The following is a 23,189-nucleotide window of genomic DNA, read 5'->3' as shown; positions in this document are numbered from 1 at the left end:
TAAATATTCAATGGTTTAGTTTATTGAAAAAAATGTCCAAGTTCTTAACCATCTAAAATAAGAAAGTTAATTATTAAAAAAATAGTTAAAAAAACTTGATCATTCAAAACAAGAAAGCTTAATAAATTTGTTATTTAAAAACTAGTTCAAAAACTTAATTATTAAAAATGAGATGGTTTTGTCGAGTTTTTTTTTACTTTTCCCCTTGATAAAAGCCATAAACCTGTCAACTACACGATAGAACAACGTATCTATATTTTGAGTTGTGTGCACAAGAAAGATCCTCAGAGGCACATTTCATGACACATGCTTGCAACTTCATTTGCATGTAACTTGATTCTGAACTGTAATGGAGATCATTTTTGCTTCAGAAACCACCCGTTCTTATCAAGTATACGTCATGACGATACAAGACCCCCGATCAAGCATAGCTCCAAGCCTTTGGTAACATTAACGTCACTTATAGACAAGATTGAGCAAAAGATTTACAAACATCGAGCAGAAACTGCATTTGTAGAACCAGTTTCGTAAACAGATGAGAAAGGCCCTAAGAATACGAAACAGTGATCATATACTAGAATTAGAAAACCTTGAGGGTAGCTCCCAGAAGTCACCAGTTCAAGTCCTCTCAGGTGTCACTGGCTGCTGTTAACACCAACAGTTGCTAGATACTTGTATGACAGGGTCAACCAGTTGATGTAAGAAAGCAGTCAGAATAAACCAAACAACAACTACATTTAAGCTACCAATGTTTCTTTACTAGCCATTGAAAAATAATGATTCATCCTACAAAAAAGAAATAACCCAACTCTGCAAGTCGAAAATCTTATGTACATCCCTCCATTTCTAGTATTCTCAGGCGATATAAGCATGTTTGATCAGATTCACAATGACCATATAATATAAAAACAATTAAATTATAAATCATACAGGACCTGCATGGACAATATTTCCAGCAAGAAGAAAAAGAAAAGCCGAACCACGTTTTGTTTGGCTGGCTTGGCTGGAGGAGATGGCCGATCAAATAATACAACAGGAGAAGAAGCATGAGGCAGACTGGATCTCAGAATGTATCACTACCCCATGACTGCAAAAGATGTGCAGAGCTTCATCAGTTTTAACCCTCAAACTTACTGTTTGCATTATCCCCTCCCTGGCCCACCACCAATCATTACTTTATTCAATCCACCTTCTTATTCTCTCTTTTGAAAAAAAAATTGATGATGTATCAGGAGTTGATTGGTGGACAGAGAATGCAGACTTACAGCTTGCTTTGAAGCAGTCAAAAACAGGGGGAGGGGGAGATGGGAAAGGAGGGAGAGAAAGATATTGAACAATTAGTAATTAAGAAAACATAAACCTTGATTGAATAAGCAGTGTTGTGGATGTCAATGTGTGCTGAGGGAGGGAGACAAAGGCTATGTTTGGCAAAACTAGCTGATAAGTTGGCTGTTGACTGATAAAATAGTCAAGTTTGGTATAAACTAGCTGATAAGTTGGATGACAATTTAAAATAACCTAAAAGGCCATGTCGAAAAAATGATCAGAAAAATATATGAAGCATAATTGGAAAACTGAGAAAAAAAAGCCCGGAGATTATTGAATCACTACTTGAAGTAGCTTATGAAAAAGCTAGGTTATTGCTAACGAAAAGGAGGCTTTTTAAGTAAGCTAAAAAATAAGCCAGCTTATGGTTGTCAAACATGGCCAAAGTCATAATTATATGGTGATGCATAGCAGAAGAAATGGCAAAGGCATGCATACATAGAAAGAATAGTTTACCTGTATCTAAGGCCATAAAATGAAGACGACATAAAACAAAAAGTCCTGATCAATAAACATGAAATATAAGAATGTTAATAAATGTTGGACAGACAAAGATGAAGACAAGTTATATCAGGAAGAAGGTGATTTTCATGTCTTTTAGTTATGGTGTTAGGGCAATATAAATAACCCTCACCAGTCAGCACTCCTGTTAAGCCTACTATGTTTTATACCCACAAGAAAAATCCCACTAACCACTGCTTCACCCCCATCAGCACCAACACTATTTGATGTCTCTCTGAAACCAACTAAAATAAACTAGTTCAAAACTATCTATACAACCATGAACAACATCACTACACCAACTACTGATGCCAAACCACTACACAGAATATAGCCACAACCATTATCAACAAACAAAACTAGCAAATGTTCCATCTTTTGCATAACCTTATTTCCTTCCAAGTGTAAGAAACAAATATATAAAAACACAACCAAACAAACATATATCCCATTCTAAAGTAGGGTCATGAGGGGGTAGAATGTATGCAAAACCTTTCCCCTATCCCAAATGGTATACAGGTTGTTTCAGTGAAGACCCCCAGCTTGCGAAAATGTTTTGGGGAGACGAGAGAAACGAAGAATTTGTCAAAATGTTGTTTTATTTTGAAGTTGATAAGATGAAAGGGCATTAGAGAGCATGAGATACTGGAAAATATTTATTAGAAAAAGATTATGTACAAGCAGGCAACAAGGATGTAAACAATAATAGTAATGAGAAAAGAAAATATGATTTCCCATGATAACCACACACAAATAACCTTATTTTGGAAAGGAAGATCAACCATCTTTTTCTTCTATATGATATTTGCCGAAGAAGCATCCAAGCACATAAATGTTAACTAAAAAGTACCCCAATCTTTGGTGTTAGAAGTAACAAAGGAGAAAACCTACCAAATTACTAATGGAGTTTATGAGTTGTTTTACTTGCTGTAAGTTGAGCCCATGATATGCCCTGCTCGCATTTTTTTGCCTATGAAGGCCGTTTACCAATTGCTTACCCTGCTTACCAAGTTACATTACCTTGCTGGATGAATATTGCAAGAACCAAGAATTTTACCCGGTAAGAGCAAGGCAAGGACCGAGAAGCTTACCCGGTAAGTGAGGGCAAAAACTCTTACCATAGTTGGCACTTACCGGGTAAATTGTTGCATATAATGTCGTTTTTGTTGACAAAAATCTTATCCGCTGAGAAAATGATAGTCTTGAATTCTACTGGTAAGTGCTTACCGGGTAAGTGTTTGGTAAACGGCCCTAACTTACTAGTTACTGAACTTCGGTAACACAGTAACAGATCAGTAAAATAACAGCACAACAAACTATTTCAACTTCCACCATAGTTCCTAGTATGTAGCAATGATCAACTTATGATCCACCTAAACTTTGAAGTCAAAGATAATGTTAGAAAAGACTTCAGATAGCAACAAAACTAAGATTTTAAACCAGAAAAACCTACTTCAATTGCTGCTAGGGCTGCACCCATGCAAAGGTTCAAATGAAACACAACCATCAAATGACATTGTAAAGCTTAATAGAAATTAGCTCATAATGCACTTTGTGAAAAGAAGTGCAAAATTCCCTTGCCTATGATATACTCATATACATGACAATCTAGTGACATCGACATAACCATTAGCATTCTTTAAGTTCACATCCTCCAACTACTACCATACTTGGCATGAACATCCTACGATTTCTTGAACTAGTATATCAACTTTCAACTAATAATGTCATACTTCTATTTTGTACAGAATTGTCAAATTAAAAGAACTTTAGACAGTACTGGATCTCCAAATAAAGAAATAATGAGCAAAAATGGTTGGATTCTCTAACCTCAATTCATTCTCCTTCCCAGTCTTTTAATTCACTGCGGGGTGCATATAGCTTGGCCATTTGTACCTCAGCATCAATGTCATTAACTACACCCCGGCAACTTGGAAAACCACAATAACAAGCAAGTTGTTCATCAATCGAAAAGAATCTGCAATAGCAAATAACAAAATGTGATTACGCAGAAACAGATAATGGATACGAAGTGCAGAGAACCAGATAGAAAAAAACCTGTAATCATATGTCAGTTCTTCCCACTGTGCAATATCCCTTTTAGCAAAAATGATTATGTGTTCATCACCATTGACACTTATAACTCTTGAGTAACAGTTTGGCTGAAACAGTGAGGATTAATCAAAACCAAGGATAATAAGTAGCATAGTGTGTGTGTGTGTGTGTATATATATATATAGAGAGAGAGAGAAGAGGGGGGGATCAAACAAGAATGCTAACTATTTAAGAGAATATGAAACCGGCCAAATCAAGTGCAAAATCACATGTGATTTTATATTAACAGTCAAAAAAGGTGTGGGGGCGACTGTGCCCGCGTCTTCAGATCGTGGGGTAAAGTCGCGTGAACCACATGTGATTTTGTACGTGATGTTAGTGTAAATCACAGTGATGTTAGTGTAAAATCACATGTGAATCGACCATTTTCTTATTCTCTTAAATAGGTACCGTTCTCGTTTGAACCCGATTCTATATATATATATAGATTGAGGTTCACGGGAAAACCCTCAAAAAAATGAAAAATTGAGGAACACCCTGGTAACCATTCCTCTAAACAATATGCACATGTGCATACAAGTAATTGAAGTTGTTTCTTGGTTTTTATGCACATGTGCATACCGGACAAATTGCTTACAAATTACTTGTATGCACATGTGAATATTGTCTAGATGAACGGTTACCCGGGTGTTCCTCAGTTTTTTATTTTTTTAGGTTTCTCCTGAACCTGACCCTATATATATATGGATAAGTATTTAGTTGAAGTACTGAACACACTTTTCACTAATGCTATTAAGCCGTCACATCAAAAGCTTGGTGAATCAACACAAAAGAGTGTAAAGAAACTAATAATGCGGCTGTCATATAGAATTAAAAGACATCCATTCGGTAAGATGTGGCTGAAAGTACATATCTTTCTAGCTCATCTAGAATCTAAGATTATATAGTTGTTTTTCAAGTAAATCAGTGTATACAAGTTAAGATTTCCAGAACTTGGATTGCCAGATGTTTTGTAGCTGAACATCATTAGATAATATTAGAGAATTCTTCACTTCAACTGGTTTCTCTACATTCCCCCAAAACATTGTATTCAATGAAATAAATAAGCTTCCATGTCAAAACAAACCATCTGTTTCGAAGGATAAACATATTTAAACCATAACCAATTAACCATTCGGGCATGAAATATGATCTAACTTCATCAATTTCTTAATCAACTATTAGATAAATGTTAGTTATGCCTAAAAAAATAAACCAGCCCCTGCTTATACTTTGATCACCTACCTACTAGTATGCAAATAGAAGGAACATCAAGGATGAAAAGATATATAATAAAACAATGAGCTTAACATACTTCGCAAGAGTGATTAATTAAATGTGCAATGCTTCCTGCTCTTGTGGCATCAATTACACGCTCATCGTCAATCCGAAACATGTACGTCCCTGCCCCCTGCAAACAGATATATGCCGAACAATATTCACTTCTGTATAAATTTCATAACCTCCTTAAAAAAGCAAAAGTAATTGTGCAATGATAGGACAGTCGGTAAAGCAGTCAGTAAAGGAGAATTATCATATTCTTGATAATTCACTGGGTAATTGTTTCAAAATATGTTAGCAGCTAATAGTTTAATAAATGTTTATATTCGACTATTGATTTCCATAGAGGGTAACTAATATCATACATGAGAAGAAACGCATAGAGAGAGGAAGACAGGATTCGTGACAATTGCCAAAACCACTGACATTATAAATAAGAATGATAAAATCCACAAGAAATAGTACTTTCCTAATACATTAAAGTGCCACAATAATCTCTAACAGGTAGCATGGGAATATTAATCAAATTCCCACATACCATTAACCACTTGAGCAAAACAAACGTTCATGAGACCTATAAACTCTCAAATATCGGTGATGGGCTGGGACTCCGTTGGGGGTTTCCCTACACTGACAGGGACGAAACATGTGGTGCCTAATCCTCTCCAGAATGCTTATCATGCTAGGACGAAGGATAATGCCTAATCAATGATTCCTATAGTGCCTTCTTTCAAGCATGATTTGTTCCCAAACCCCATAATCAGCAACCTACGGACCTATCCAATGACCTTTAATATTATAGTGGCAAAAATACTGAATTAGATCATTTTACCCTTGCAATAAGAGTTCCAGAATGCTTGGTCATTCTTTCCATAAGAAAACAGTTTCCCTTTAGACTCCTCCCTGGCCATAGATTGAAAAATACATCGAAAATCCAAAGGAAAACCCAAAACAGATCTCTAATGCCAGACTGTAAAAAAAAGGCCGTCGGTTTTTTAGAATTTTTGCGCCATAAGTAATAGTCGGATATTATTCCTCATTTTACTTTATTTTTTTAATGCCCAACCAAGTATCTGCTTTTCCTCATTTGTTTAGTGTCTTTTGCATGTTATTTGGATTTTATGTTGTATGTACATTTATATGTCCAATCTCGCTATGAGTTTATTTAGGCATGTAGTGTTAATGATATTGTAATTAATAGAATTCCAATCATGGAATTGAATTTCCATACCAAGACTAAATTTACAGAGGTTAGCTGCTGCAGAGCTTAAATCACGTTCACATTTATATTTGTTTACTCTAAATCTGCAGATGTTCAGGTTTTCTGTTTTTCAATTGTTCAGACATAACACAAGGCAGTGCCTAAACGACTTGATAATATATATATATATATATACAGATATGTGCTGTTTTCCCCAGTATTTATATTTATGTAGATAAATTAACAGGTTGTGGTGATGCAGAACACAGAGAGCAGCAGATTCTATCCAACTATGAGATGTGTGATAAGCAAAAAGGTTCTAATTTAAAAAATAATTGTAATATTGGAAGTTTGCTGCATAAATGGCACAGGTCACTGGAAAGAACCCACAACATAAAGATTATGAGGCTCATGTGTCAGGATTGATGTTTTAATGTGTATAGGCCTAGATCAAGATTTCATGAAATTTCATGGCCCCAAAACAATCATAATATCAACTCCAGTTAAGCCATGAGACAATTACCCTGAGAATGATGACAAGAATCAATGAAAGTATGCCAGTTACTTAAAGAAGAATTAAGAGAACAAATAACAAATAGACTGATGATAAACCATCAAGAAAAATTGGGATTTTGCAAATAGAACTCACTAATCTCTCAAGTAATCAAATATATCAGTAACGGAAAGCAAAATATGTTGAAAGCACTATAGATCAATAACAAAGCCTCTAGTAAAATAGAGTGCTAAGCTTTTGGTTATCTGTGGGTCTCATATCCCAATTGAAGTTTCAAAGAGTAACGCTTATGATAACAAAATAATAAATCTACTTACCACCAATGAGTTGTATATCAAGTGTTCTCTTCTGTCAGCTATAGGAGGCCTAACAATTTCACCAGTATATTCAATTACCTGTGATAGATTATATCAGCTGTAATAAGTATTGGGTTATCTACATTAAAAGAAATTAGTAAGAGAATTCGAAAAGAAAAGGAAAGGAAAAGTACATCCAAAGGAAAAAGATTTTACCATATCTCCAGCTTTATGTGGTTGTTTGGCAAAGATGCCAAATCCATGTATTCCAGATTTCCCTGAGCCAAATAACAGCCCAAGAAAAAATAAGGGAAAGAAAAGAAAAGAACAAAAATGTTGTCTCTTATCGTAAGCAAGAATGAGAGAGAGAGAGTTCATTAAATTTGAATATAAAGTAAAAAGTCATATTTCACATTGCCGTCAAGAATAACCACTAAAACGTGCTAATGGGAAGAGGGGATTGAGACAGACATGGTCTACCAGTCGCAAAATATATATCTCAGAAATAGATATAGATATTCTTGGAATGGTCAGACTAGTAATATTACTCATACTAACTTCCACATCCATTGATCTACATGGTATATAAACAAATGGAACAATATTCTGGGAAAGTGACATCCAGCCCAAGAGTGGGCAGAGAGCAAAGAGCATATCATTAAAAGATTTACCATTTAGATCATCGCCTCTCCAGCAGAAGAGCAAAAAAAATAATGATTTACATAGCATACATTTAAAACATGTAATCCTTTTATTCCTCTCTCCTACAACCAAAATAGTTGCTGGACTAAACATAGAAGCAGTTCAAAAAATTGGAAAAATTGAAAATCATTTAAATTTAATCATAACAGCACTACCCCCCTCCCAAAAAAAAGCAAGATAGTATTGTAGAATGCAAAAGAATCTGGGAAATGGTTGTTTACCAAATGCTAATCTCTTTCTGAATGTTCTCCTCATGTAAATATACTTCTCAGACATAGAAAATATGCTTGTATGACCATTAAGAGGCAAGTTTTTAAGTTTTCCAAAGCCAAAGGAGAGCTTGGAATCACCAACATTATCAAATGATGGCATTTTGCTTAAGGACTCGTGCTGGCAGAAACCGCCCACCAAATATGGTCTGTTCTCTACATATGCTCGCTTCAAAGATGCAGCAGCAAGGGCTTCAGGTTCTTTTCTTCCTCTTCTCCCAAAATAATCATAAGGCTCTAATCAAGTTTCAAAGCAGACATCAGGATGTCAATATGCATATTATATAATAACAAACTATTAGTATCAAACTATAGTTACACCACACAAAATAGCACAACTTGAAATTAAATGGCGTACCCCCCATAGTCAAGTGGCGTGACCTAACCAATGAGATCAGCAATTAAGATGGTAATGGAAGAAAGCCGGATAAGTTAACTTCCAACAAATACCAAAGGTTCATAACAATGACCCAGTGAGAGTGCAAAGCATAGACACTGTTATCAAACCTAATAATATGTCCAATTGTGGGAACCATAGGACAAACAGACTAAATGATAGAACTTCCAATAAATCAAATAAATTAGAAGTGAAGAAATATCCATCTAATGATTATTCCTATGTAAGCTTTCTTCAGGATCACAAACTCACATCTACATGACTTGCAAACTTGCATCAGATACGTAGTAGCAGAGCCACTCAACTCAACCAAACTCTTGTCACAATGCCATAAGAGACTGCTGCAAATCAATTACATAAAAATTGTCCTAGTTCACGGAGCTCCCATGGCTAGAGAAATTGTAAGCTAGGGCATCTTAATAAATAATAGAAATCTACAGCATACAAGAACAGAAGTTATAAACGAAAAAATAAACACTACATTTTCTGATCAACAAACAGACCAAAAATTTCTTTTGGAGTTCTTTTACACTTTTAGTTTTGGTCAGCTGAATACAACACCAAAACCTAACTATAGTGCAACCCTCTTCTCAGGCACACAAGTGAACTCCAGAAATGCCAACTTAATAGATATTTACGAAAAAATAAACACTACATTTTCTGATCAACAAACAGACCAAAAATTTCTTTTGGAGTTCTTTTACACTTTTAGTTTTGGTCAGCTGAATACAACACCAAAACCTAACTATAGTGCAACCCTCTTCTCAGGCACACAAGTGAACTCCAGAAATGCCAACTTAATAGATATTTTATGGATATTTTATCTTCCTTTAAGTGGATTATTAAACACATACATGTTCTATCTTATGCTATTGTCCTTGACATAAGAATGAAGACATATAAATAATCATGACTTAATCATTTCACTAGCATCAGACCACCATCTTCAGCACAAATCTTACAACCATCCACGGTCATTTTGTGTATTTCGACCTACTTTTAAAAGCGACCAAATGGGAAAAGTACCAACTAGATATAAGAAACAACGATAACTTCTATTAGCTTCCTCCTGATACGACTTCCCCATCCATCAAGATTTATCTTGGAATAACCGAGGTTGGTAGAAAAGGATAGGAAGAGAGATAGCTAATTAGAGCAAGTGAAGAAACGTTGCGGCCTAAAACTGAACACAGGGAATTCTAGATAGACTAACCATATATGAGAAAGAATTATGTAAGTGGAACCCTGAAAAATAACAGCTAGCTAACATAAGTTCCCTTACGGCACACCTAGCCATGTTCTGCCAACATATATCAATCCTTTCACCCATTTTAAAATTTTCTAGCTATCAAATAGTACGACAAACCAAAAACAAAAACATCAATCTCAAACTCAGAAACGCTGGACTGTACATAGCACCTCCATCCAATTCACTGAAAGAACAATAATAATGTCACTAAAAAGCAATCACTTGAACTATCATCACGACAGTGAAACAAAGAGATAAATGACACACCACAGCGAGCACAGCCAGAAGGATTCACCGGGCGTGTATAATCTGACGGACTTGGTATTCTCCCCATCCGTTCATCAGGAACAATACGTTCAATCAAAGGATTAGGGCTATGCTTTTTACAAAAGGACAATAGACGAATGCACTGGTTCTCCTCATCCTCATCTATAGGAACCAGCTGAAGCCTGTCCACATCTGCAAGCTATGTGAACAAATAATAGAAAATACACAGTATAAATCAAAAACTGGGTTGTAAAAACAGTAAAAATAACAAAAAATAGGCTTCTTTGTCGCTCCTCATCCAATAGTCGTACATAGTTGAAGATACAAAAATAACTGAACGTTAAAATGACAAAAAAGAGCAAGTATCCTTAAAAGTCAAGGGATCATAACAATACCTCGGCACAAAATCCAGCAGCACGAGCACAAAGAGGATGATATGCAACATAACATGCGTTGTTTGAACACTGCATTAGCAGTTCAAAGTAGGTCACAGGGTTAGAGCAGTAACATACACCAAACAGATCAAAGAAACGATACTTCTAATTCAAGCATACTGAAGGTCATAGAGGTAATGTTTCCTTCGCAATTAACTAACAAGAAAAGCTACATAACCAGTCTAAAACAGTACCATTTGCCTCCCACCATCTTATTATTTGTTGATCACGTGAACCCATTTAAATCATCGCGAATATGCCCACACGGTCAATAGTAACAGGAATAAGTAGAACAATACATATGAATCAAAATAAACAGTTGGTAATCATATGTAAGAAAATGTTAGAAAGAAAAAAAATATTTTCAATAGTAAGAATGTGAAAAAAGAGGCATGATTTACCAAAGACACAGTTAGATAAGACAACAATCTTTATCCATATAACATTCAGAATTTAAATTGCCAAGAGGCAGATACTGCAGCATAAACAACAATAGACAATCCAAAACACCACTATATAAAATTAAAGCACAAAAATATACACAGCTACACACACTATAAGCAATGATAACAAGTGGCTACCTGGATACACGCTCCATATGGAACACCACAGATGCTACATAAAAGCTTCCAACGGTCCTAAATAGACAGGAAATATATTATCATTTAAGGCCGGAACACAAAAAACATGATTTTCTTTGAACATTGCAAACCGACTTTACTATATGCATCTTTCTCGTATATGAAATTTCTTTTAACGAGCTATGAATCTATTCTTTTGAGGACTAGGCAGACAAACTAAGAGTAGATGCAGGAAAGTAAATTCTATAAAAAGAAAAAAGGAATTACCTTACTAATTCTATTCAGCCCATCAATTGGCTCCATTTTTTTTATATCAGATAAGCAAGTTTCTGAAAGAGCAAAAGTGTTAAAATATCTGAAATTACCATGCAGAAAATACGGCATACAGAAACAGTAAGAGAACCTGGTATCCACATAGCACATGCCAAATGAGCCCAGCGTCCATCGGTCGTAGGCTTCATAGCACCCCCTAGAACCACGGTGAGTTGATACATTCAATTACCAATAATGAAAGTTCTACAGAAATTTTAGTGTTTATGTGATCCAGTCTATCCTGTATGTGGCCTAGTTTTATAGAGCATTGCCTATAAGATTGATCTTCTAGATAGGTCATAGAGCCTTTTGACTGACCCTGGGGTATGCCCCTTAACATGCAATATTTTCTCCCATCACACACATAACCCTGCTAAAAAAAAGGGTTTTAAGTTCACAAGCCACTAATGCTCTATAATGACAAGTCTTAACTTTGCTCATAATTCTGGTTTAACATGATTAGACACAGCATGTGAAGATTTGCAAACACTTCAAGAAGGAAAAGATGAATGCAGCCATAATTTGCCAATAGCTTGTCAGGACAGCAGAAAGCACAAGTCAACACAAGGCATTACAGAAGACAAGCGCTAGTATGATGTTCTTCATGTAAGCATGCTTGATACCAACAATCCAACTTGAAAAGTTTATCAGAACATTACATTTCTTCTGATGAATTATAATTTAATCAGTTATTAATCGTTTTTACAGACATTAGATGTCATTTTGATTCATTTAACCCACCCCAACTAGTTTGGGATAAGATGCTTCTTTTTTATGTACACAATAGCTGTTACTTTAATTTCAGGATCTGAAAATATAAACCCTGCTTCAGTGTGATATAAACAAGTACCTGTAACTGGACAAAGACAGCAGGGTGGGGAAAATTCAGGTGCCCCTGTACGACATAAATTGCATAACCAAAGGACTCCATCAACAGGTTCCAGCTCCCCATAACATCTTGCATGAACCTGCCAAAGAAATAGATATCATATAAGTGACAAAAGACAAAGCAGCATTGTTATTTTTCAGGGAACTAATTGTAACTAACAAGACAAAAATAATCAACAAGCAAGAGAAATAATGTTTAGCGGTACAGCCACGTATTCTTGATATTAGATGACTTCCATTGCAATTCGGATTTTGGGTTATGATATGACAAAACAAGGATACTGCTTACCATCATTCTGCACTTATCACACTGCAAGAACAAATTGTTGGCATATTCCTGAAAACATAATCATCTGGTTAAGAAATTATGTGTATTGGTGATGTTAATATATGCAGAAGATCACACAGGCAGGACTAGAAGTGCAAAAAAACAATCAAAACAAGGACTGATGCAGGTACAGCGGTCTCTGTATACAAATTGCAATAAGATCACCAAAGCTTACTCTTGATGAGGCAGATAATAGAAACGTTACCATCCAGTCAAAGCATCATGTGGTTAATTTTTTACCAAAAAAGAGAAGAAACATGCATTATTTGGTAATTTCAGCAAAGGAAAAGAAAAACTTTCACCTCGTCCATGTGACAAACATTGCATTTATCCAGGTCCTTCCATTTAACATGGACAGGTCTGTAACCAATTGGCATGTCATGTCCTGATTTCAGCTTCGAATCTGATGTCCCCTACAAATAACATTAACTATAATACAAGGCTAGAAAACCAAAAAAAAAAGGAGAAGATATTATCTAGCAGATAAATTCTGTATTTATCCAACTAAAGTGAGACTAACTATTGCAACAACAGTCACATAGTCATACCATGAACAGATTAAAGCTATGATAGGGTGCGATGGTGGTTGAAATGATAAATTTGATCACTTTACAGTTCCAAACTGCTACAATTTCTTTTTTTAGAACATGTAAATAGATTGGAAGTAGATTTAAATGTTCAATTGTAGATTGGATACAAATATCCAAGTCTATACATGATCAATTAACTTCAGTCTACATTAAAGACCCTACGATCGAGATGGAGTATTTGGTTTCTGCTAAAAGCCACTAAGAAAAAAAAACACAGTTTTTCACTAGTTCACTTATCTAAGAAAATAGATATTATAAGTAAGAATTGATGTTGAATGCTCCATGGAAAACATGGTGAAACTTAAAGAAACTAATGGAAAACAAAAGGCGAGGTGATATTAGGGGTGTGCACGGTCTGGTTCAGCTGATTTGAGGCACAAAATCTCAGCCAAACAAGAGAGATAATTTATCAACCATATATGATATATGTGGTATACATAAAAAGGAGAAAGAAAGAAAAGTATGTTCCAAGTGAAACTTTCATTGTAGGAATCCAAAAATTTTCTTAATTCAAAACAAACTGAAGCTCATTAACCTTGGGCGCAACTGTTCACTAACCACAAGGCTTCAATTAAGCATTATTGATGAAAGAAGCTTGTAAACAGCCAATTTGTCAATGAAACATCATAGGCCTCCCTGATATCATTCAGCATATTATATCCAGTCAAACATGAAAAAGCATTTGAACTTGGCTGTTTAACTACAGACATTTGAACAACCTGAAAGCCCAGGTGTTCCTATGCAAACTCCCAGCTAAGTTCACCTCTCATAGTTTCATTAACCACAACAATATCATAATTGAACATACAGGGTACATAATGAAATAAAATAATAAGTGCTGAAACCAAAAAATTTATTTAACTGAACAAATTTTTTAACGGGCGCATATTTTTCATATTAACACAACCTGTAGTATAGTTGCATGCCTACACCATGCATATGGATTCATCTTACTACCTACCAACGGTCAATAATTGTGTAAAATATAAGTTCATTCACTTCACTCTATACATATCAAAGACAATTTCAAATGATATGGCATTCTACTCTTCAACTATCAGGAGTTCAAGACATGGATGCAGCAAGCAAGATCTACGAGTGTACAAATGGCAGAGTATTTGTGGTAATAGTGGAAACCATGCGATACAGAGGCAGAAACTTCAAATATTACATACAAAATGGTTGTAGAAGCAAATACTACAGTTGAATATGAAACTCGTATACTTTGATAATAGTCACCATTTTATAGTGAAGGTAGCAAAGAATCTAGAGTGTTTATGAGAAGAGGGAGGAGCACTTGTAAAGAACTGAGAGTATGATATGATAATCTCTAACCAATACTTGCATGGTATCATGAACAAAATTTAGTTGAGTTACCTGTATAAGTTTTAGGACATGAGGATCAGAAAAACCAAACATATCAGCACCTGATTTGAAGAAGTTCACAGATGCACCTTCAGCCTGTGAATTATCAGAACTGCTTGAATGCATCTTTCTTATCCTATCGTAAACTTTATTCCAGCATGCCGCAGGATCTGACCCATCAAACTGCATGACAAAACACAGCATAATGCAATGTGAATCTAAATGATGGGTGAAGGCATAAGAACAAGATAATGTACAAAGCAAGAAGGATTTACAACAGCAGTTAAGCATCATATGAATAACAAACATGGATTTCAATGGAGAGAAAAGGCAATCCAGAGGAGATGTAGAACTACTACGCTATAAAAAAAATGTATACCATATATTAACCACATAAGCTTGCAACTTAATAAGGTCAAGCACACACAAAGTAAGTATGAAAAGCATCCTAGCCTCAAGGCCCTCAACAGGGGAGATAATTACAAATTTGAGAAAGTGCAGGTGGTTAAGCATTTTGTGTTAATGTGTTATGAAAATGTATAAGTGGTTATGCATTTAGTGATACTAGAAGCATAAAAAAAAACCAAATAACCATCCTCCAAGCTCTGTCGAAATGATTAGAACATAACTCAAATTGATTCCATATTATTGAAGAAACCAGATATATGCAAAAACTAGCCAATTTCTAGTCGTCAACAAAGCCAATTAAGATTGGACCACAGTTATTGGCAAGAACAAAGGTGAGTGAAATTCCAAACCACTGACAAACTAAAGAAGTATAAAACCTGCCAAAAGACAGCACTCCTAAAAGGAAGAACTAATGAACTACCAATGCTTGCTTAAGTTGGGCTCAACCACTAATCTGGACAGACCACAGTGAAGGAACCAAATACCTTGAAGTCTAGAAATACATGACACAGATGACAATATCGATCACATGGTGACCAGCAACTACAACCACAGAACGATACTGCCACAAACCATAAGGCTCACCCAGCTGACATAACCTATAAAGTAACTAACATTTCAGGCAGATCTCCATCCAACTAAAAACCATCGATAAGCTACCGATACAGAAAAGAATATGACAATTGATGATGTGTGGCATCAAAACAGTGAAGAGGATGAGTGGATGTTATGATGCAACAAAACAACGTTCATGTGACAACATAACTAACAACTAGTACACAGATCCTTAGACCCGGGTCAAAGTCCATCGACTAAATCATGATTTGCTTCGTGGTTCAATACCATAGGTTTACCCAACATCGAGATACTGTCACAAAGAATCTAGCCCTGTTCCTTGTACTGCTTCCTATCAATGAGGTTTGATTGATATGCAGATGACACAAGAGCTACAAAAGATTTGATATGCATCTGATATTCTCGCAAGTCATGATTCCTTGATAACAGTAGGCATAAATCAATATCAACAACCACCTTACCCATCCCTAGAGTTGCACAATCGACTCATTCAACAAACTAGAACCAAGGGTCACAATGATTTCACTCCAGTGGCTTGAAGCCTATTCCAATTCTATAGTGCATGCAACATGTGGCTTTCCATAAAATACCAAGAAATGTATTGTAAGGGAATAGACAAGAACTGCATATTTTGCAGTGTAGGGAATGCACATCAAACATAATTACCAGGGTCAAATTAGACACAGCAGATATCATTGCAATTATAAATATTAGATAATGGAAAACAAATAGTAATTGTGATACGAAAAGCTAGAAACTCCAATAATAAGTAATATAGAACTGTAACAACTTGTGCCAATTCTAAATTGGCATGTAAATATGTAAAGCTTAAACAAGACCTGATCTCCATCATCCGTTGTAACTCTAAACACGGGTCGTGTTTTCGTGCCAGCATCTCGCAGCACTTCCATCTTATATACAGAACATACACTTGGATCTGAAGCCCCACCACAGGAAATAAAAGTTATTAAATGCAAAAAAGCACGCCAAAAAAACAACAGGCTTTAAATCCAAAAAAGTCAAATAACCAGCGGAAAATAAATACACTAAACTGCTAGGCACAATTATTCTTAAGAAAATACATGTTAGTCTATTAAAAGAAAAGAGCAACCTGCTAGTGAAGGAAACTTCCTTGTAGCAGTATAACCTAAAGGCCAGATAGATTTCTCAACATCAAAACAATCCAGATTCTTAACCACCTTACCTACAGGAGATTTAGTTTTCACAAATACACGAGTACAGATAGAAAGAGAATGAGTCATTCTGAACATCATAGAAGAAGATCATTACCAAGCTTTAATACTTCCAGATCCCCTACTACAAAAGGGCAATTTTTAGGGCCCTTGAGTTTTCTATGTACTATTTCAGTGCTCAAACACCTCTTCTTTGAGCCAGCGCTACATTCATCTTCATCGTTATCACCTCCGGAATCAGTGCCAACACCATTCCGCAGCTGTAACATACTCTTCGGAAGTTTTTGTCTGCTAAGATACCTGCCAATAGATCCATAACACATGTATATAAACACAAAATGTTGGTGAACAAAAATACACCCACTGAAATTAAAGAGGCAACAAAATGTTTTCTTCAGTTAACCTGTTCGTCCATACTGACACTAAATTTATCATGCAATACGAATTGTAGTTAAATTATTACATATAACATATCAATTAACTAATTATACCCACAAATGTTTAAGGGATCGTTCTGGTGACATATACTTTAGATACAATAACTTCAACGAAAACACCTAATGTATGCTCCTATAAATCGAACAGTAATCAAACAAGAGAACGGATAAGATCAGATGTGTAACCATAACCCACAGGGTTGAGAGAAGAAAGACTAGCGTACAAAAAGCCGCATCATTCAAAGAAAAAGGAACAGATGAAATAAGCAAATTGGCATAAAAATTATGAACTATTGGGTGCTCTAGTAGATGAATGCGCTAATAAAAAGAAGTATGATAAGCGTATTTCCTTGGGTATATGGTATGTAGAAACTGGTTTAAAAAATGAATAAAGGGAGAATGGATGGCTTTTATGTATGCATGAATAACCGAAGAAGGATAAAAGGCATGGTTAGACTGCAAACAGGTAATGCATCAACTGCATTTCAGTGCAAAAACTTCAGAATGCCATTATGTAAATGCAAACAGAACATAATGACATAAACACTAGAGCCCAAGATATCATCAATCACAGAACAGTAGAGCTCAAAATATGATGAAGCAAAAAAGGCCAAGCTTTAAAAGGAGGTCAAACCATCAACGGATATGTTTCTCTCTCAAATGAGGACATAGCCGCTACAGTTATGCACTTACTGGTACTGTTACAGCAGTCAAAATATGAAAGCGCGGTCAGGACCTTGATTTGAAATAGCAGTTATCATGATGGTAAAGCGGTGGTATAGCGGTCCAAAAATAGTGGTTCATACAATAGTTACAATTATATATACGCATACATAACTCGACATATTTTATGTATTCAATAAAAAATATACAAGAATAATTGAACAATGTGAACACTTTTATTCAAATCAAGAGGTCAAAGTAATGGAGTCCAAGTCAAAAAAATAAGAAAAACAGTGTCCAAGTTCAAAAAAATAAGAATAACAGTGTCCAAGTTCAAAAAAATAAAAAGAATGAAGCCTTGATATTGTTGGATCAAAATAAAACCGAGTGCAAGTCCTAAATAAAAGCCCACAAAATTACGTTTTTAACACCAAAACTGCCTATCTACAAATAGCGATTATGTGGCTGCTTTTTTGCATTCAAAATGCGATCATTTAGCGGCCAATAACTCTGCCAATCGCGGGATCGCTATTTGTCCCATGCCGCTAACCGCGATAGTGCCGCTATTGCACCAGTATAGCAGTGTGATTAACAGCATAGAGGTTACTGCACACCTACCCCAAGAAATCCCCAAGTTATTCCTTCTTAGACAATTGTTCCCATTCATCAAAAGTTCTAATATCTCAATATAGCAACTAGCAAGGCTTTCTTTCTAAACGAACAAGTAGCCATACAGTAGTGTTATTACTGGTTGGAGATTTCGCTACATGCTAACCCAAAGAAATGCAAAGTTATTACCGTGATGTAATGGTTCCTATTCATCGAGGTTATCATACATCAAAGGAACACAAACCAAGATGAAAAGCAACATAAGAACACTTAGCATTAACAAAGTGGATAAATGATATAACCAAAATTTCATTCAAACAATAAAAAAGTACAGAATTTTGATATCACATTTTTGCTTCTTCCAAGCTTCGAATGAAATCAAGTTTCTTGCATTTCAGGTGGTAGGAAGATAGAAGCCCTTTAAGAAATGAGATCACTTGCTTCGTCTTAACCCTGGATATCACAAGAGTGCAATGATGTGTTACACTTGAAACAAACGGTTCCAGAATAGTTAAATTTCTTTAAAATATATAAATTTCACACCTAGCAAAATCATGGGTGCCAAAAAACTGGACAAGCACTGATTTTTCTCCAGAAACCTTGCTTAGACCTCGACGAATGCTGACAAATGACTCATCCAACACAATTGCTGGCCACACAGCATGACCTGTATCAAGAACAAACACGAGAAGCCTAATCAAATAAGGGAAGTGATAAGCATTATAAAGCCCAAGCAAAAACAAAAACTAGGGAACCTACAGTATAAATAAGCATGATTGTAAGGAAAAAGTGCAACCTAAGCACAAATGATGCCTGGGACGTAGGTAGCAGAAGCAAGGAACAGGTATTCACCTTCTTGCAACAAAGTCATGTGTACTATGCAGATGTATGGTTATCATCAATGTACCAATAGAAATGTGCAAAATCGAATTCATCGATATCACTTAAGAATACAAGTATATAACATAAATCAAAATATTTCTATATTTCCATACTGAGGGCAAATATCCTGGAATGTTAACTATTCTCTCATATAGCATAATAGATAATACCAAACTTGGTAACATTCAAAAAAACTGTCAGGTTAGTATTACCCCAGTCATGGTTCACGTCCGAAGTGGCCTAGTGACTAAAGAATACGACAAGCTGTTATTTGTAAGATATCAATTGAGACAGTTAATTTAATCACTAATTTACCCTGTGACCACATATGAACTCAGTAATCAATCTCTTTCTGCGCTCCATCCCATACTGAGTGTCGCAACAGCCTTTTCATGCCCTCACACAACTATTCCAAGATAACACGCTCCACGAGAATGATACTGGACCATCCAAGGTCTCACCACTGTGGAAATAATAAAAAATCAAGCTACCAAATAATATTAATAAAGGTAGCACCTAGATTTCCCAACAATAATACATACGAGAGGAAGCTGTGGGGTGTGTATGTGACAATTACAGCCCAACTAACGCCACGAAAAAACCATCCTATAGACACTGAAGCATAGATGTTTAAGCCAATAAAGCACCCTCCCATTCTGCCTTCCTACACCTCCTGCCCCAACGACGACAATAAAAATCCCCAATCTCATCACACACCACAACTATTGATGATGCACCTATCAAAACCTATAATCAATAACCCTTTGGAAATTATTCACTTGATTCACACAATGGCTTGGAATGGATGCCCTGTAAGAAGTCGTCAGTTTGGATGAAATTGGCATGTCCGTCTCCTCAAATTTCCCTGTTGAACAGATCATCGATAATATTTGCTTGCCCCTTGAATGGAACATTTAGCCCCATGAATGAAATTGGAATAGCTTCATGTCGTACATTTAGTCCTCAAAGCATCAATGACTATTTCAATGCTACTGGACAGCGTCAATTAAAGTAACACCCAGCGGATGCTGGGGTACTAAATTTGGCAACAACTACAAAGCTATCTGATATATGTGAGTACAATAGGCCACGAAGAATGATCAAACCAGCACAGAATTAGCAGAAATGTTCACTACAATATCCATCTCATTTAAATGCAACTCATTTCACGAACCCAATATAGATTTTTTTTATATAGATATAGAAAAAAAGAAAGATTATGCTAGCATGTGTATCTATCTTCTTACTTGCACTAATGTAATTTATATAGGCTTAAGTCCTTTCTCTTCTCTTTGCTGATTGGCAAGAAGGGAAGTTGAGATATGAACCCATGACCTTGAACAAAAAAGAAGGCATTTACCAGAATAGTATCACCTTGGTACCTTCGATGCCTCCTCTTGATATAACTGTATTGTAATCTCATCATGTTCAATCAAAGTAAATAAAGCATACATCAACTCAACAAAAATAGACCTGATGTTAGCAAAGAGGCAAGGCAAGATGCCTCAAACAAGCTACAAGCATGCAAATGTTGATTCAAATGTAAAGAATGTGACATTGTGACCTATAATGTAAAACATATGTCCAAGCATGTGTAACTGCCACATGATAAAGGCATAAGATCCTAAGAATGAAGAACATTGATGAAGCCCAAAGGGCGCCACCAGCTCCTAAATGGCATAATATCACGTTTAACTTCAATAGTGTATTCAAGCACTCAAGGTCCTCCATACCAGTAAGTTTGGCCCATATGATGTCCCCAGGCTCGATATCATGGCAGTCATCCAGATTAGCAGCCAGTACAATCATCTCGTTGACATCAAGATCATCTGTATCTGAACAATGAAGATCACAAGTCAACCGTAGACATTTGATCTCCTCTGGAGACACATGGAATTTAATTCTTTCTTTTGATAATATCACCCGCTCTTCATCACCATCTTCATATTCAACCTATTTTTATCCCCGCATCAGTTAAGAGAACCACCGGACTGTACAGAACTGCTCCAAAGACTTGGGCATATACAAAATAGGTACAAAGAAACATTACATGATGACGGTGGCTCTCTAAGTCATATTTTGCAACACAGCCACAATACCAATCAGCATCCAACGGCCAGTAAACCTTTGAAAATTTAACAACCAAGTATGTAAGTTGAGTTAACAATAAATTTACAAAATGAAACAGGTATAAAAATCACAACTTGCCTTGCATTGTAACCCAACAAATTTCTCGGGATCTACACCATCAAATTTCAACCTGTTTTTCCAATATCACAAGCTCATATATACCCTGCTTCTGTTGCAACAAATAGAACAAACAATTGGAAGTTTTATTAAAATAAAACATACCGCACCCATCTCTTAGTGCGACTTGCAGCGGTGGTGGATTTATTTGTATTGTCAATCTCAGTTACTTCGTTCTCATGACCGTTTTTCTGCCAATTGTTTTCGCCGTTATCGTTTTTGCTTCTTCTTTGCCTACTGCCAACGCTGGTATCATTAGCTCTATTAGGTTTTCGAGATGATCCTCTTAATCTTGGAGCATCAAGATGAACTGAATCGAGCCCTAAATTAATAAGCTCCTGACTCGTCTTCCTCTTCTTGTTACTACCCAAAACCCCAATGGACCCCATCATCCCATCTTCGCCTTCAAATTCAATATCCTCTTCTTTCAATTCAACAACAGAGGCCGTCTTCAAATTCGAAAGAAAAATATCATAACCTGAAGGGCCATGGAAACTACCACTCCTCTTGCGACGGCGACAACGAGAGTAGACATGAATGACAGGCGGTTTCGATGGCGGTGGCTTTGGATCCACCGAAACGGCATCATTGTGGTCCTCCAGCACGGGATATTTCCTAGCTTTCACCTTCTTAGACATGACATTCGAGTAACCACTACAGGGAGAGGTAGCTGAGTACACGAGATCGAGGGGCACGTACCTCGCCTGATGATGATGGCGATGATCTTCTTCCGATTGGATTAGTACTTTCTGCTCCTCCGGCGGTGCTTCTTCTTCGTCGTCTTCTCTCTGCTTGTTATTAGCGTTAGGGGTTAACAATTGAGAAGAAAATGCCATTCGATTTGGGGAAAATTGGGGATTTTCAGAGGTTAGTAAGGCATTGTAACTAGGGTTTCAAATTTTGAGTAGCAGTGGGGTTTTTGAAAGGAGGAGAGAGCTCAATTTCCCTGAGAAGAACCAGTTTCCCGCCCCCACGAACAATTGAGGCCACGAGCAAGGAAAGGAAGGAAAGAAGAAACGAGGTGTCTTTTTTGGATATTTCGGTGATTGAACCAAAAAAATCACCTTGACGAGATAATGTCTAAATTACCTAAACGGTAATTAGTATAAATAAATCTGTTAACTTTTGTTTTCTCGTTGTGAAACCTTAAATTATAAATAATTATCGTTTTTGTGAACGACTCTCGGTGGTATTAATGTCTCGAATACCATCAACATTAGATTATATGGGAGTGTTTGGAATTGCTTATTTTAAATAACTTATGTTATTTGTTAAAGTGTTTATTAATTTATGTGGTATCAAATCAGAGCTCTATAAAAGGTGTTTGGATTAGCTTATCACGGTATCAAAACACAATAAGCTGATAAGTTGTTTTTTACTGTTTGAAAAATTTTGCTTATACATGTAAAATGACCAAACACTTGTCTCACTTTCTCTGTGAACTCGTCCATCAACTTTGGATCTAGAGTTTCAAAAAGATCGTCTTTTGATGCACTCTCGATCTCTTTTGGTTCCGTTTTGATTTCATCACCATTTTTCTTTGAAAGCTTATGATTATGGGTGCCAAAGCTAAAAATGT

At 36.0% G+C, this 23,189-nt stretch overlaps 1 protein-coding gene across 8 annotated transcripts; it reads right to left on the bottom strand.

Moving 5' to 3' along the window:
- Window positions 1–713: 713 nt before the first annotated feature.
- LOC112502186 (histone-lysine N-methyltransferase ATX2-like) lies at window positions 714–22,606 on the bottom strand. Of its 8 annotated transcripts, none has more exons than XM_025106030.1 (27): window positions 22,310–22,606; window positions 21,716–22,225; window positions 21,572–21,623; window positions 21,414–21,488; window positions 21,097–21,316; window positions 19,025–19,148; window positions 18,830–18,934; window positions 16,870–17,072; window positions 16,691–16,783; window positions 16,419–16,516; window positions 14,608–14,778; window positions 12,943–13,053; window positions 12,602–12,649; window positions 12,275–12,392; window positions 11,516–11,581; window positions 11,380–11,441; window positions 11,113–11,169; window positions 10,493–10,561; window positions 10,098–10,296; window positions 8,137–8,421; window positions 7,430–7,491; window positions 7,235–7,312; window positions 5,237–5,332; window positions 3,886–3,989; window positions 3,658–3,805; window positions 1,783–1,827; window positions 714–1,087 (listed from the first exon to the last, which is right to left on the bottom strand). In XM_025106030.1, exons 1-25 carry the CDS (start codon window positions 22,444–22,446, stop codon window positions 3,664–3,666), a joined length of 3,285 nt encoding a protein of 1,094 aa, XP_024961798.1. In that variant the 5' UTR covers window positions 22,447–22,606; the 3' UTR covers window positions 714–1,087; window positions 1,783–1,827; window positions 3,658–3,663. The 8 variants fall into 8 exon arrangements, with proteins under 8 accessions (XP_024961798.1, XP_024961802.1, XP_024961796.1 ...); XM_025106034.1 differs by having other exon boundaries at window positions 21,716–22,236; window positions 22,310–22,392; XM_025106028.1 differs by having other exon boundaries at window positions 21,716–22,606.
- Between the last annotated feature and the right edge of the window lie 583 nt (window positions 22,607–23,189).

This window comes from Cynara cardunculus, unplaced genomic scaffold (genome assembly GCF_001531365.2).
Source record: "Cynara cardunculus var. scolymus isolate 2C unplaced genomic scaffold, CcrdV1 Un_Scaffold_1053, whole genome shotgun sequence".
NCBI classification, from domain to species: domain Eukaryota; kingdom Viridiplantae; phylum Streptophyta; class Magnoliopsida; order Asterales; family Asteraceae; genus Cynara; species Cynara cardunculus.
Note: the sequence above shows the minus strand (reverse complement) of the source record. Positions and strands in the feature narration are given on the sequence as shown.